The following is a 12,500-nucleotide window of genomic DNA, read 5'->3' as shown; positions in this document are numbered from 1 at the left end:
CTGAAGGCAGTGTAAGCTGAAGGCAGTGTAAGCTGAAGGCAGTGAATGCTGCAGGCAGTGAAGGCTGCAGGCAGTGAAAAATGGAGGCAGTGTAAGCTGATGGAAGTGTAAGCTGAAAACAATGCAAGCTAGAGGCAGTGTAAGCTGGAGACAATTTTGTACCAAGATTATTGTGTGAACACCAGTTAGTAATCTCTCTCTCAACATACTGGCAGCAGAAGTAGTTTTGGAGCGCGTTGAGGAGTTTATGGCTAAGTCATGTCTATTGGAGTCAGTGTGGAGCTGGCCCCTTCTGGGCACGGGTCAGGGTAGGCCAGGGGGGGATACCCACGACTCACGGGTCAGGGTAGGCCAGGGGGCGATACCCACGACTCACGGGTCAGGGTAGGCCAGGGGGGGGATACCCACGACTCACGGGTCAGGGTAGGCCAAGGGAACTACCCACGACTCACGTAGAGGCGGCGATTCTATGAGGTGACCGGAAGGGAGTATGAGGAAACTGAATAAAAGGAGACGCCAGCAAAGTGGCAGCACTACTGGACAGAACCTCTGTGCCTCTGCACAGGGCCATCCCTGGCCCTGTGCTTAGAGACAGGACCAGGGATGGACTCAGCCTGGCAGTTGAGTGTTGGGGCGACACGTCCAGCTGGTAGCTTCACTCACCCACACCCGCCCAGTGACCACAGACGTCCGTGGTGAAGGCTGGCAGTTGAGTGTTGGGGCGACACGTCCAGCTGGTAGCTTCACTCACCCACACCCGCCCAGTGACCACAGACGTCCGTGGTGAAGGCTGGCAGTTGAGTGTTGGGGCGACACGTCCAGCTGGTAGCTTCACTCACCCACACCCGCCCAGTGACCACAGACCTCCGTGGTGAAGGCTGGCAGTTGTTTATTTGGGAAACGCCTGTGAGTATCAGTGACTAACATTGGGCTGATAATTTGACGAAGAGTTAAGGTCAGAAATTTAGATATAGGAGTAATTAAGATTTAGGATTTTTTTTTCCCAGGGATATTCCTGCGCGGTCCCTAAGCCTCTGGCTGACCCACTAAGTGTTACTTATTTTTTGTTTCTGTTCTACTTAGGCGGAGTATGAGTATTTATGACTCGAATGTTCGCTTCAGTAAGATTATGCCCCATGTGTTTAACAACTTCTGCTCCATTGAAAATCTTAGTTGAAATCTTATTGGGTTTGTAACAGTGCACTGTGTTAGATAATGTTCCAGTGGTCTGTAGGGCATTTCTCCACAGTGCTGACATTTCCTCTCATCTTCAAGAACCTGTAAGCCTATTTCCCATGCACATGGGTATCCAAGCCTGATGCAATGTAAGTGTACTTCTGTTGTTCTACTGCTCCCTTTCATCAAACTAAGTGGTTCGTAGTTGGTTGAATTCTTGTACCAACCCGCAGATCCTGATGTTGCAACTGCTGTGTTGTGGTCACTGTACATCTTTTGCATTGCTCTATTTCTAATTACTTTCTTAATCTGTGATAGACTCTGTGGTATGTAAATGTCTACATTTCTTCTCTTAGTGGCAAGTTTTGCAGCTTCGTCTGGAATGTCATGGATTTAGGAGGTGAGCAGCGGTGGCTGGTATGGATCACTGGTTTGTGATTCATAGTGCAGTTGTGGGCTGGTGTACACATCTGTGAACTATACTGTATATTTCGAGAATATTGTGAATATGGTTATGTTTACTTAGCGGTGCTTCCTACGCGTCTCACCTGGTGTCCTTGGCATTTGGGTGGCTCCTTGGGAGGAAATCCGGTGCTCGCTCATAATATTTCTTTACTGTGACAATAGTGTAATACTGAGCATAATTAGATGCAACAGTAGTCTATTAAGCACCACCGCATTGTAAGCTGCAGGCTGTGTGAGAAGAAGGCTGGGTACACTGGAGAAACAGTAAGATGGCGGCGGAGTAAGCTGGAGGCAGTGTAAGCTGGAGGCACTGTAAGATGGAGGCAGTGTAAGCTGGAGGCAGCGTAAGCTGGAGGCAGTGTAAGCAAGAAGCACTGTAAGTTGGAGGCAGTGTAAGCTGGAGGCAGTGTAAGCTGGAGGCGGTGTAAGCTGGAGGCAGTGTAAGCTGGAGGCACTGTACTCACCTAATTGTACTCACCTAATTGTGCTTGCGGGGGTTGAGCTTTGGCTTTTTGGTCCCGCCTCTCAACTGTCAATCAACTGGTGTACAGATTCCTGAGCCTACTGGGCTCTATCATACCTACATTTGAAACTGTGTATGGAGTCAGCCTCCACCACATCACTTCCTAGTGCATTCCATTTATTAACTACTCTGACACTGAAAAAATTCTTTCTAACGTCTCTGTGGCTCATCTGGGTACTAAGTTTCCACCTGTGTCCCCTTGTTCGTGTCCCACCCGTGCTGAAGAGTTTGTCTTTGTCCACCCTGTCAATTCCCCTGAGAATTTTGTAGGTGGTTATCATGTCTCCCCTTACTCTTCTGTTTTCCAGGGATGTGAGGTTCAGCTCCTTTAGCCTTTCCTCGTAGCTCAATCCTCTCAGTTCCGGGACGAGCCTGGTGGCATACCGCTGAATCTTCTCTAACTTTGTCTTGTGTTTAACTAGGTATGGACTCCAGGCTGGAGCTGCATACTCCAGGATTGGTCTTACATAAGTGGTATACAGGGTTCTGAAAGATTCCTTACACAAGTTTCTGAAGGCAGTTCTTATGTTGGCCAGTCTAGCATATGCCGCTGATGATATTCTTTTGATGTGGGCTGTAAGGCTTGTGGGCTTCTTTTGACTGTAAGCTGGAGGCAGTGTAAGCTAGAAGCACTGTAAGCTGGAGGCACTGTAAGATAGAGGCAGTGTAAGCTGGAGGCAGTGTAAGCTGGAGGCAGTGTAAGCTGGAGGCAGTGTAAGCTAGAAGCACTGTAAGTTGGAGGCACTGTAAGCTGGAGGCAGTGTAAGCTGGAGGCAGTGAAAGCTGGAGGCACTGTAAGCTGGAAGCACTGTAAGATGGAGGCAGTGTAAGCTGGAGGCAGTGTAAGCTGGAGGCAGTGTAAGCTGGAGGCACTGTAAGCTGGAAGCACTGGAAGCTGGAGGCAGTGCAAGCTGGATGCACTGTAAGCTGGAGGCAGTGTAAGCTGGAAGCACTGTAAGCTAGAAGCACTGTAAGCTGGAGGCAGTGTAAGCTGGAGGCAGTGTAAGCTGGAGGCAGTGTAAGCTGGAGGCACTGTAAGCTGGAAGCACTGTAAGCTGGAGGCAGTGTAAGCTGGAGGCAGTGTAAGCTGGAGGCACTGTAAGCTGGAAGCTCTGTAAGCTGGAGGTAGTGTAAGCTGGAAGCACTGTAAGCTGGAGGCAGTGTAAGCTGGAGCCAGTGTAAGCTCGAAGCACTGTAAGCTGGAGGCAGTGTAAGCTGGAGGCACTGTAAGCTGGAAGCACTGTAAGCTGGAGGCACTGTAAGCTGGAGGCACTGTAAGCTGGAGGCACTGTAAGCTGGAGGCACTGTAAGCTGGAGGCACTGTAAGCTGGAAGCACTGTAAGCTGGAGGCAGTGTAAGCTGGAGGTACTGTAAGCTGGAGGCACTGTAAGCTGGAGGCACTGTAAGCTGGAAGCACTGTAATCTGGAAGCACTGTAAGCTGGAGGCACTGTAAGCTGGAGGCACTGTAAGCTGGCAGCACTGCAAGCTGGAAGCACTGTAAGCTGGAGGCACTGTAAGCTGGAGGCACTGTAAGCTGGAGGCACTGTAAGCTGGGGCACTGTAAGCTGGAAGCACTGTAAGCTGGAGGCACTGTAAGCTGGAGGCACTGTAAGCTGGAGGCACTGTAAGCTGGGGGCACTGTAAGCTGGAAGCACTGTAAGCTGGAGGCACTGTAAGCTGGAGGCACTGTAAGCTGGAGGCACTGTAAGCTGGAGGCACTGAAAGCTGGGGGCACTGTAAGCTGGAGGCACTGTAAGCTGGAGGCACTGTAAGCTGGAGGCACTGGAAGCTGGAGGCACTGTAAGCTGGAAGTACTGTAAGCTGGAGGCAGTGTAAGCTGGAGGCAGTGTAAGCTGGAGGCACTGTAAGCTGGAAGCACTGGAAGCTGGAGGCAGTGTAAGCTAGATGCACTGTTAGCTGGAGGCAGTGTAAGCTGGAAGCACTGTAAGCTAGAAGCACTGTAAGCTGGAGGCAGTGTAAGCTGGAGGCAGTGTAAGCTGGAGGCAGTGTAAGCTGGAGGCACTGTAAGCTGGAAGCACTGTAAGCTGGAGGCACTGTAAACTGGAGGCAGTGTAAGCTAGAGGCAGTGTAAGCTGGAGGCACTGTAAGCTGGAAGCACTGTAAGCTGGAGGCACTGTAAGCTGGAAGCACTGTAAGCTGGAGGTAGTGTAAGCTGGAAGCACTGTAAGCTGGAGGCAGTGTAAGCTGGAGGCAGTGTAAGCTGGAAGCACTGTAAGCTGGAGGCAGTGTAAGCTGGAGGCACTGTAAGCTGGAAGCACTGTAAGCTGGAGGCACTGTAAGCTGGAGGCACTGTAAGCTGGAGGCACTGTAAGCTGGAGGCACTGTAAGCTGGAGGCACTGTAAGCTGGAAGCACTGTAAGCTGGAGGCAGTGTAAGCTGGAGGCCCTGTAAGCTGGAGGCACTGTAAGCTGGAGGCACTGTAAGCTGGAAGCACTGTAATCTGAAAACACTGTAAGCTGGAGGCACTGTAAGCTGGAGGCACTGTAAGCTGGAAGCACTGCAAGCTGGAAGCACTGTAAGCTGGTGGCACTGTAAGCTGGAGGCACTGTAAGCTGGAGGCACTGTAAGCTGGAGGCACTGTAAGCTGGGGCACTGTAAGCTGGAAGCACTGTAAGCTGGAGGCACTGTAAGCTGGAGGCACTGTAAGCTGGAGGCACTGTAAGCTGGGGGCACTGTAAGCTGGAAGCACAGTAAGCTGGAGGCACTGTAAGCTGGAGGCACTGTAAGCTGGAGGCACTGTAAGCTGGAGGCACTGTAAGCTGGAGGCACTGTAAGCTGGGGGCACTGTAAGCTGGAAGCACTGGAAGCTGGAGGCACTGTAAGCTGGAGGCACTGTAAGCTGGAGGCACTGTAAGCTGGAGGCACTGGAAGCTGGGGCACTGTAAGCTGCAAGCACTGTAAGCTGGAGGCACTGTAAGCTGGAGGCACTGTAAGCTGGAGGCACTGTAAGCTGGAGGCACTGGAAGCTGGAGGCACTGTAAGCTGGAAGCACTATAAACTGGAGGCACTGGAAGCTGGAGGCACTGTAAGCTGGAAGCACTGTAAGCTGGAGGCACTGTAAGCTGGAGGCACTGTAAGCTGGAGGCACTGTAAGCTGGAAGCACTGTAAGCTGGAGGTAGTGTAAGCTGGAAGCACTGTAAGCTGGAGGCACTGTAAGCTGGAAGCACTGAAAGCTGGAGGCACTGTAAGCTGGAGGCACTGGAAGCTGGAGGCACTGTAAGCTGAAAGCACTGTAAGCTGGAGGAACTGTAAGCTGGAGGTACTGTAAGCTGGAAGCACTGTAAACTGGAGGCTCTGGAAGCTGGAGGCACTGTAAGCTGGAAGCACTGTAAGCTAGAGGCACTGTAAGCTGGAGGCACTATAAGCTGGAAGCACTGTAAGCTGGAGGTAGTGTAACCTGAAAGCACTGTAAGCTGGAGGCACTGTAAGCTGAAAGCACTGTAAGCTGGAGGAACTGTAAGCTGGAGGTAGTGTAAGCTGGAAGCACTGTAAGCTGGAGGCAGTGTAAGCTGGAGGCAGTGTAAGCTGGAGGCACTGTAAGCTGGAAGCACTGTAAGCTGGAGGCACTATAAGCTGGAGGCAGTGTAAGCTGGAGGCAGTGTAAGCTGGAGGCACTGTAAGCTGGAAGCACTGTAAGCTGGAGGCACTATAAGCTGGAGGCAGTGTAAGCTGGAGGCACTGTAAGCTGGAGGCACTGTAAGCTGGAGGCACTGTAAGCTGGAAGCACTGTAAGCTGGAGGCACTGTAAGCTGGAAGCACTGTAAGCTGGAGGTAGTGTAAGCTGGAAGCACTGTAAGCTGGAGGCAGTGTAAGCTGGAGGCACTGTAAGCTGGAAGCACTGTAAGCTGGAGGCACTGTAAGCTGGAGGCACTGTAAGCTGGAGGCACTGTAAGCTATAAGCACTGTAAGCTGGAGGCAGTGTAATCTGGAGGCACTGTAAGCTGGAGGCACTGTAAGCTGGAGGCACTGTAAGCTGGAAGCACTGTAATCTGGAAGCACTGTAAGCTGGAGGCACTGTAAGCTGGAGGCACTGTAAGCTGGAAGCACTGCAAGCTGGAAGCACTGTAAGCTGGAGGCACTGTAAGCTGGAGGCACTGTAAGCTGGAGGCACTGTAAGCTGGGGGCACTGTAAGCTGGAAGCACTGTAAGCTGGAGGCACTGTAAGCTTGAGGCACTGTAAGCTGGAGGCACTGTAAGCTGGAGGCACTGTAAGCTGGGGGCACTGTAAGCTGGAAGCACTGTAAGCTGGAGGCACTGTAAGCTGGAGGCACTGTAAGCTGGAGGCACTGTAAGCTGGGGGCACTGTAAGCTGGAAGCACTGTAAGCTGGAAGCACTGTAAGCTGGAGGCACTGGAAGCTGGAGGCACTGAAAGCTGGAAGCACTGTAAGCTGGAGGCACTGTAAGCTGGAGGCACTGTAAGCTGGAGGCACTGTAAGCTGGAGGCACTGTAAGCTGGAGGCAGTGTAAGCTGGAGGCAGTGTAAGCTGGAGGCACTGTAAGCTGGAGGCAGTGTAAGCTAGAAGCACTGTAAGCTGGAGGCACTGTAAGATGGAGGCAGTGTAAGCTGGAGGCAGTGTAAGCTGGAGGCAGTGTAAGCTGGAGGCAGTGTAAGCTAGAAGCACTGTAAGTTAGAGGCACTGTAAGCTGGAAGCACTGTAAGCTGGAGGCAGTGTAAGCTGGAGGCAGTGTAAGCTGGAGGCACTGTAAGCTGGAAGCACTGGAAGCTGGAGGCAGTGTAAGCTGGATGCACTGTTAGCTGGAGGCAGTGTAAGCTGGAAGCACTGTAAGCTAGAAGCACTGTAATCTGGAGGCACTGGAAGCTGGGGCACTGTAAGCTGGAAGCACTGTAAGCTGGAGGCACTGTAAGCTGGAGGCACTGTAAGCTGGAGGCACTGTAAGCTGGAGGCACTGTAAGCTGGAGGCACTGTAAGCTGGAAGCACTGTAAACTGGAGGCATTGGAAGCTGGAGGCACTGTAAGCTGGAAGCACTGTAAGCTGGAGGCACTGTAAGCTGGAGGCACTGTAAGCTGGAGGCACTGTAAGCTGGAAGCACTGTAAGCTGGAGGTAGTGTAAGCTGGAAGCACTGTAAGCTGGAGGCACTGTAAGCTGGGTCACTGTAAGCTGGAGACACTGTAAGCTGGAGGCACTGTAAGCTGGAGGCACTGTAAGCTGGGGGCACTGTAAGCTGGAAGCACTGTAAGCTGGAGGCACTGTAAGCTGGAGGCACTGGAAGCTGGGGGCACTGTAAGCTGGAAGCACTGTAAGCTGGAGGCACTGTAAGCTGGAGGCACTGTAAGCTGGAGGCACTGTAAGCTGGAGGCACTGTAAGCTGGAAGCACTGTAAACTGGAGGCACTGGAAGCTGGAGGCACTGTAAGCTGGAAGCACTGTAAGCTGGAGGCACTGTAAGCTGGAGGCACTGTAAGCTGGAGGCACTGTAAGCTGGAAGCACTGTAAGCTGGAGGTATTGTAAGCTGGAAGCACTGTAAGCTGGAGGCAGTGTAAGCTGGAGGCACTGTAAGCTGGAGGCACTGTAAGCTGGAGGCACTGGAAGCTGGAGGCACTGTAAGCTGGAAGCACTGGAAGCTGGAGGCACTGTAAGCTGGAAGCACTGTAAACTGGAGGCTCTGGAAGCTGGAGGCACTGTAAGCTGGAAGCACTGTAAGCTGGAGGCACTGTAAGCTGGAGGCACTATAAGCTGGAAGCACTGTAAGCTGGAGGTAGTGTAAGCCTGAAAGCACTGTAAGCTGGAGGCACTGTAAGCTGAAAGCACTGTGAGCTGGAGGAACTGTAAGCTGGAGGTAGTGTAAGCTGGAAGCACTGTAAGCTGGAGGCTCTATAAGACGGAAGTTGTGTAAAACAAGAACCTTACTTAGTAATTAAAATGTTGCTGAACTTTGCTAGTTGGGAAACGCTTTCTTGCTTCAGCTCATTATAAAGTCTGTGGTGAGAGAAGTTGATCAAGAGAATGAATGGTGTTGAAGATGCTGTGTAGTGCGAGGCAGCCTTGACTTAACCTTCAGGCTGTGGGGCTGCAGCTGTGGGCTCCAGCTGTGGGGCTGCAGCTGTGGGGCTGCAGCTGTGGGGCTGCAGCTGTGGGCTCCAGCTGTGGGCTCCAGCTGTGGGGCTGCAGCTGTGGGGCTGCAGCTGTGGGGCTGCAGCTGTGGGCTCCAGCTGTGGGCTCCAGCTGTGGGGCTCCAGCTGTGAGCTCCTGCTGTGGGGCTCCAGTCGTGGGCTCCAGCTCTGGGCTCCAGCTGTGGTCTCCAGCTGTGGGGCTCCAGCTGTGGGGCTCCAGCTGTGGGCTCCAGCGGTGGCCTGCAGGTGTGGGCTCCAGCTGTGGTCTCCAGCTGTGGGCTGCAGCTGTGGGGTCCAGCTGTGAGCTCCAGATGTAGGCTCCTGTTGTTGGCTGCAGCTGTGGGCTCCAGTTCTGGGCTCCAGCTGTGGGGCTCCAGTTGTGGGCTCCAGCTGTGGGGCTTCAGCTGTGGGCTCCAGCTGTGGGGTTCAGCTCTAGGCTCCAGCTGTGGTCTCCAGTTGTGGGCTCCAGCTGTAGGCTCCAGCTATGGGCTGCAGTTGTGAGTTCCAGTTGTGGGCTCCAGTTGTGGGCTCCAGCTGTGGACTCCAGCTGTGGGCTGCAGCTGTGGGCTCCAGTTGTGGGCTCCAGCTGTGGGATCCAGCTGTGGGGGTTCAGCTCTAGGCTCCAGCTGTGGGCTCCAGTTGTGGGCTCCAGCTGTAGGCTCCAGCTATGGGCTCCAGTTGTGGATTCCAGCTGTGGGCTCCAGTTGTGGGCTCCAGCTGTAGGCTCCAGCTATGGGCTCCAGTTGTGGGCTCCAGCTGTGGACTCCAGTTGTGGGCTGCAGCTGTGGGCTGCAGCTGTGGGCTGCAGCTGTGGGCTGCAGCTGTGGGCTGCAGCTGTGGGCTCCAGCCGTGGGCTCCAGTTGTGGGCTGCAGCTGTGGGCTGCAGCTGTGGGCTGCAGCTGTGGGCTCCAGTTGTGGGCTGCAGCTGTGGGCTCCAGTTGTAGGCTGCAGCTGTGGGCTCCAGTTGTGGGCTGCAGCTGTGGGCTCCAGTTGTGGGCTGCAGCTGTGGGCTGCAGCTGTGGGCTCCAGTTGTGGGCTGCAGCTGTGGGCTCCAGTTGTGGGCTCCAGCTGTGGGCTCCAGTTGTGGGCTGCAGCTGTGGGCTCCAGTTGTGGGCTCCAGTTGTGAGCTCTAGTTGTGGGCTCCAGTTGTGGGCTGCAGCTGTGGGCTCCAGTTGTGGGCTCCAGTTGTGGGCTCCAGTTGTGGGCTCCAGCTGTAGGCTCCAGCTATGGGCTGCAGTTGTGGGTTCCAGTTGTGGGCTCCAGTTGTGGGCTCCAGCTGTGGACTCCAGCTGTGGGCTGCAGCTGTGGGCTCCAGTTGGCTCCAGTTGGCTCCAGTTGTGGGCTCCAGCTGTGGGATCCAGCTGTGGGGGTTCAGCTCTAGGCTTCCAGCTGTGGGCTCCAGTTGTGGGCTTCAGCTGTAGGCTCCAGCTATGGGCTCCAGTTGTGGATTCCAGCTGTGGGCTCCAGTTGTGGGCTCCAGCTGTAGGCTCCAGCTATGGGCTCCAGTTGTGGGCTCCAGCTGTGGACTCCAGTTGTGGGCTGCAGCTGTGGGCTCCAGCTGTGGGCTGCAGCTGTGGGCTGCAGCTGTGGGCTCCAGTTGTGGGCTGCAGCTGTGGGCTGCAGCTGTGGGCTGCAGCTGTGGGCTCCAGTTGTGGGCTGCAGCTGTGGGCTCCAGTTGTGGGCTGCAGCTGTGGGCTCCAGTTGTGGGCTGCGCAGCTGTGGGCTGCAGCTGTGGGCTCCAGTTGTGGGCTGCAGCTGTGGGCTCCAGTTGTGGGCTCCAGCTGTGGGCTCCAGTTGTGGGCTCCAGCTGTGGGCTCCAGTTGTGGGCTAGCTGCAGCTGTGGGCTGCAGCTGTGGGCTGCAGCTGTGGGCTGCAGCTGTGGGCTGCAGCTGTGGGCTGCAGCTGTGGGCTGCAGCTGTGGGCTGCAGCTGTGGGCTCCAGTTGTGGGCTGCAGCTGTGGGCTCCAGTTGTGGGCTCCAGTTGTGGGCTCCAGTTGTGGGCTGCAGCTGTGGGCTCCAGTTGTGGGCTGCAGCTGTGGGCTCCAGCTGTGGGCTGCAGTTGTGGGCTCCAGTTGTGGGCTCCAGTTGTGGCCTGCAGCTGTGGACTCCAGTTGTGGGCTGCAGCTGTGGGCTCCAGTTGTGGGCTCCAGTTGTGGGCTCCAGTTTTGGGCTCCAGTTGTGAGCTCCAGCTGTGGGCTCCAACTGTGGGCTCCAGCTGTGGGCTCCAGCTGTGGGCTCCAGCTGTGGGGCTCCAGTTGTGGGCTCCAGCTGTGGGGCTCCAGCTGTGGGGCTCCAGTTGTGGGCTCCAGCTGTGGGGCTTCAGCTGTGGGCTCCAGCTGTGGGGCTCCAGCTCTGGGCTCCAGCTGTGGTCTCCAGCTGTGGGGCTCCAGCTGTGGGCTCCACCTTGGCTCCACTGTGGGCTCCACCTGTGGGCTCCACCTGTGGGGCTCCAGCTGTGGGCTCCAGCTGTGGGCTCCACCTGTGGGCTCCAGCTGTGGGGTTCCAGCTGTGGGCTCCAACTGTGGGCTCCAGCTGTGGGCTCCAGCTGTGGTCTCCAGCTGTGGGCTTCAGCTGTGTGCTCCAGCTCTCATTGCCACCAAGTCATTACTCGACCGTGAGTCAATTAAGAATTTTGAATTGTCGTTTTTAGCTGAGCGTCTTGTGTTATAATGACCATCTTCGTGGCGTACACGAAGACGTTCATAGTAGAGAACCTAGAGACCTGTTCACCTTAAACCCATCGAAATATTAGTCAATAACCCATACCCACACATATAACATATATGAAAATGGCGACGTTTCGGTCGCTCCTGAATACCTTATTGGTTCGTAACGGTGGAAGAGTGAGTAATTTACCACGCCGAAGACGGGACCAGCAACAGCAGTCAAGGCTTCAAACACGTTGTCAGGGCCAACGTTCTATCTTAGAAGAAATTGGGAGATAGGAAGGAGCAGGAGGGTAGGGAGGAGGAAGGTAGGGAGGAGGAAGGTAGAGAGGAGGAAGGTAGGGAGGAGGATAGGTAGAGAGGAGGAGGAGGAAGGTAGGGAGGAGGAAGGTAGGGAGGAGGAAGGTAGGGAGGAGGAAGGTAGGGAGGAGGAAGGTAGGGAGGAGGAAAGTAGGGAGGAGGAAGGTAGGGAGGAGGAAAGTAGGGAGGAGGAAGGTAGGAAGGAAGAAGGGTTATCTTCTGCGGCGGTTCTTATCGCCATGTGAGCGAACATTTTCCAACATTTAGCATCCCGCTGCTATCAAGTAAGAATGAGTTGCGCCATATGGCACCAAGATAGCTGACTGCACGTGGCTTTACCAGATCAAATTTCACCCAGATATCATCTGTCATAAATGGATTTCCAGTTTTTCTACTGACTGGAGTTTGGCTTTTCTCCTCCCAGAGCCGATAACCTTGGTGTGGATCATACCATGGTCAGGTTATCTGTTCCTCTGTTATCGTGCTTACTTAGTGCTCTCTCTCTCTCTCTCTCTCTCTCTCTCTCTCTCTCTCTCTCTCTCTCTCTCTCTCTCTCTCTCTCTCTCTCTCTCTCTCTCTCTCTCTTACACACACAAATATATCCTATTCGACTTAGCATCTAAACTGGACGAAATAGAGTCTCTTGATCAGTCATAATTACAACAACAACAAAACAATAAATATCACAAACAAATCAGCAACTTTCTCCCAACAACCACAGCAATCTCCCACAGATCCATACACAGTTTCAAATGAAGATATAATAGAACCCAGCAGGCTCAGGAATCTGTACACCAGTTTGATTGACAATTGAGAGGCGGGATCTCTGAGCCAAAGCTCAACCCCCGCAAGCACAACTAGGTGAGTACAACTAGGCTGTACAACCTCCCTCCTACAACAGAGGGACAGACAGAAAAATCTAGGAGTTGATATCACGCCAAACTTGTCTCTTGAAGCCCACATCAAAATAATATAATCAGCGGCATATACGAGACGGGCTAACAACAAAACTTCCTTTAGAAACTTGTGTAAGGAACCATTCAGAACCTTATATACCACATATGTCAGACTAATCCTGGAGTATGCGGCCCCAGTATGGAGCCCGTACCTTGTCAAGCACAAGACAAAGCTGGAGAAAGTTCTGAGGTATGCCACTAGACTAGTCCCAGAACTAAGAGGCATGAGTTATGAAGAAGGGCTGCGTGAAATGCACCTCACGTCGCTGGAAGACAGAAGAGCTCGGGGAGACATGATCATCACATACACAATTCT

The 12,500-nt window shown here is 53.9% G+C and overlaps 1 protein-coding gene across 1 annotated transcript in view; it reads right to left on the bottom strand.

Annotated features, from left to right (window-relative positions):
- Positions 1 to 2,687: 2,687 nt before the first annotated feature.
- Positions 2,688 to 12,500, bottom strand: part of LOC138370770 (mucin-4-like) — a 13,308-nt gene continuing 3,495 nt past the window's right edge. The window contains exons 2-8 of the mRNA XM_069335371.1: positions 9,693 to 10,820; positions 8,891 to 9,487; positions 8,206 to 8,680; positions 6,891 to 8,024; positions 5,835 to 6,729; positions 4,285 to 5,497; positions 2,688 to 4,082 (exon numbers count right to left, since the gene is read on the bottom strand). Of these exons, the coding sequence (XP_069191472.1) occupies positions 2,688 to 4,082; positions 4,285 to 5,497; positions 5,835 to 6,729; positions 6,891 to 8,024; positions 8,206 to 8,680; positions 8,891 to 9,487; positions 9,693 to 10,820 (6,837 nt within the window). The remainder of the gene's footprint in view (positions 4,083 to 4,284; positions 5,498 to 5,834; positions 6,730 to 6,890; positions 8,025 to 8,205; positions 8,681 to 8,890; positions 9,488 to 9,692; positions 10,821 to 12,500) is intronic.

The sequence above is a fragment of the Procambarus clarkii genome, chromosome 33 (assembly GCF_040958095.1).
Source record: "Procambarus clarkii isolate CNS0578487 chromosome 33, FALCON_Pclarkii_2.0, whole genome shotgun sequence".
NCBI classification, from domain to species: Eukaryota; Metazoa; Arthropoda; class Malacostraca; order Decapoda; family Cambaridae; genus Procambarus; species Procambarus clarkii.
The sequence above is the reverse complement of the archived record's forward strand: the minus strand, read 5'-3'. Positions and strand labels throughout refer to the sequence as shown.